Here is an 812-nt window from a genome sequence, read left to right on the forward strand (position 1 = left end):
AGTAAAATAAGTTCTTCACATTAGTATCACATATTTCCCATTTATCATTTCATTTAATTCTTATAATAGTCCTGTGGGTTAAATGGAATTATCCCCATTTTGCAAATGAAGAAAATAAAGTGCTATTCAAAAGCAGGGTTTATAAGGCCATTTTTGTACTTTATTGTTGAGTTTATAACTACACTTTTAGGAATATGAATTATCAGTGAACGTTGAGCAGTAAATTATGGTTTATAACTCGCCAAACTGTTATTAATATATTACACTTTTAAAGCACTAGACACTTCATGAGGTTTACACTCTTGACCAAAGTTTTCAAAAATACAGTTCTCTGGTAATTTTCTTTTTACAGTGAAATGGACTTCCTCAAAAATGAACACTTTGCAATCCCAGCAGTTTGTGACTCTGTTCAGCCTTCTCTGGATCAGTCTTCCCAAAAAGACTCTGAAGACAGTATACAGAGTTCAGTTCTAAATAGCTCAGACACAGGAAAAAACAAGGATATCCATCTTTCAGTGTCAGATGAAGTTGATTCTACTGTTCCTAAAGAGAATTCCCCAAATTCTTTCCCCAGAAGAAAAATAGAAGGAATGCCATCTTCTTCACCATCAAGTAAAAATATTGTTCATTTTGATAAACCCAATAGGTTAGTATGCATCCTATATTTTGAATTACATCTTTCAGCTATTTAGTACATTGTCAAACTGGAGGAGCTTCAATTCTTATTTGAACTGTTTTTTCAGATCATATGAATGAATTTTTACATTTGGTATGACCTTGGCACATAGCAAAGTACGTATCACAAAAAACAT

General features: G+C 32.4%; 1 protein-coding gene across 1 annotated transcript in view; it reads left to right on the forward strand.

Moving 5' to 3' along the window:
* Positions 1-812, forward strand: part of KIAA1468 (KIAA1468 ortholog) — a 145,025-nt gene that overhangs the window by 46,509 nt on the left and 97,704 nt on the right. The window contains exon 8 of the mRNA XM_008581669.1: positions 353-646. Within this exon, the coding sequence (XP_008579891.1) occupies positions 353-646 (294 nt within the window). The remainder of the gene's footprint in view (positions 1-352; positions 647-812) is intronic.

This window comes from Galeopterus variegatus, unplaced genomic scaffold (genome assembly GCF_000696425.1).
Source record: "Galeopterus variegatus unplaced genomic scaffold, G_variegatus-3.0.2 Scaffold2430, whole genome shotgun sequence".
In the NCBI taxonomy this organism is placed as follows: domain Eukaryota; kingdom Metazoa; phylum Chordata; class Mammalia; order Dermoptera; family Cynocephalidae; genus Galeopterus; species Galeopterus variegatus.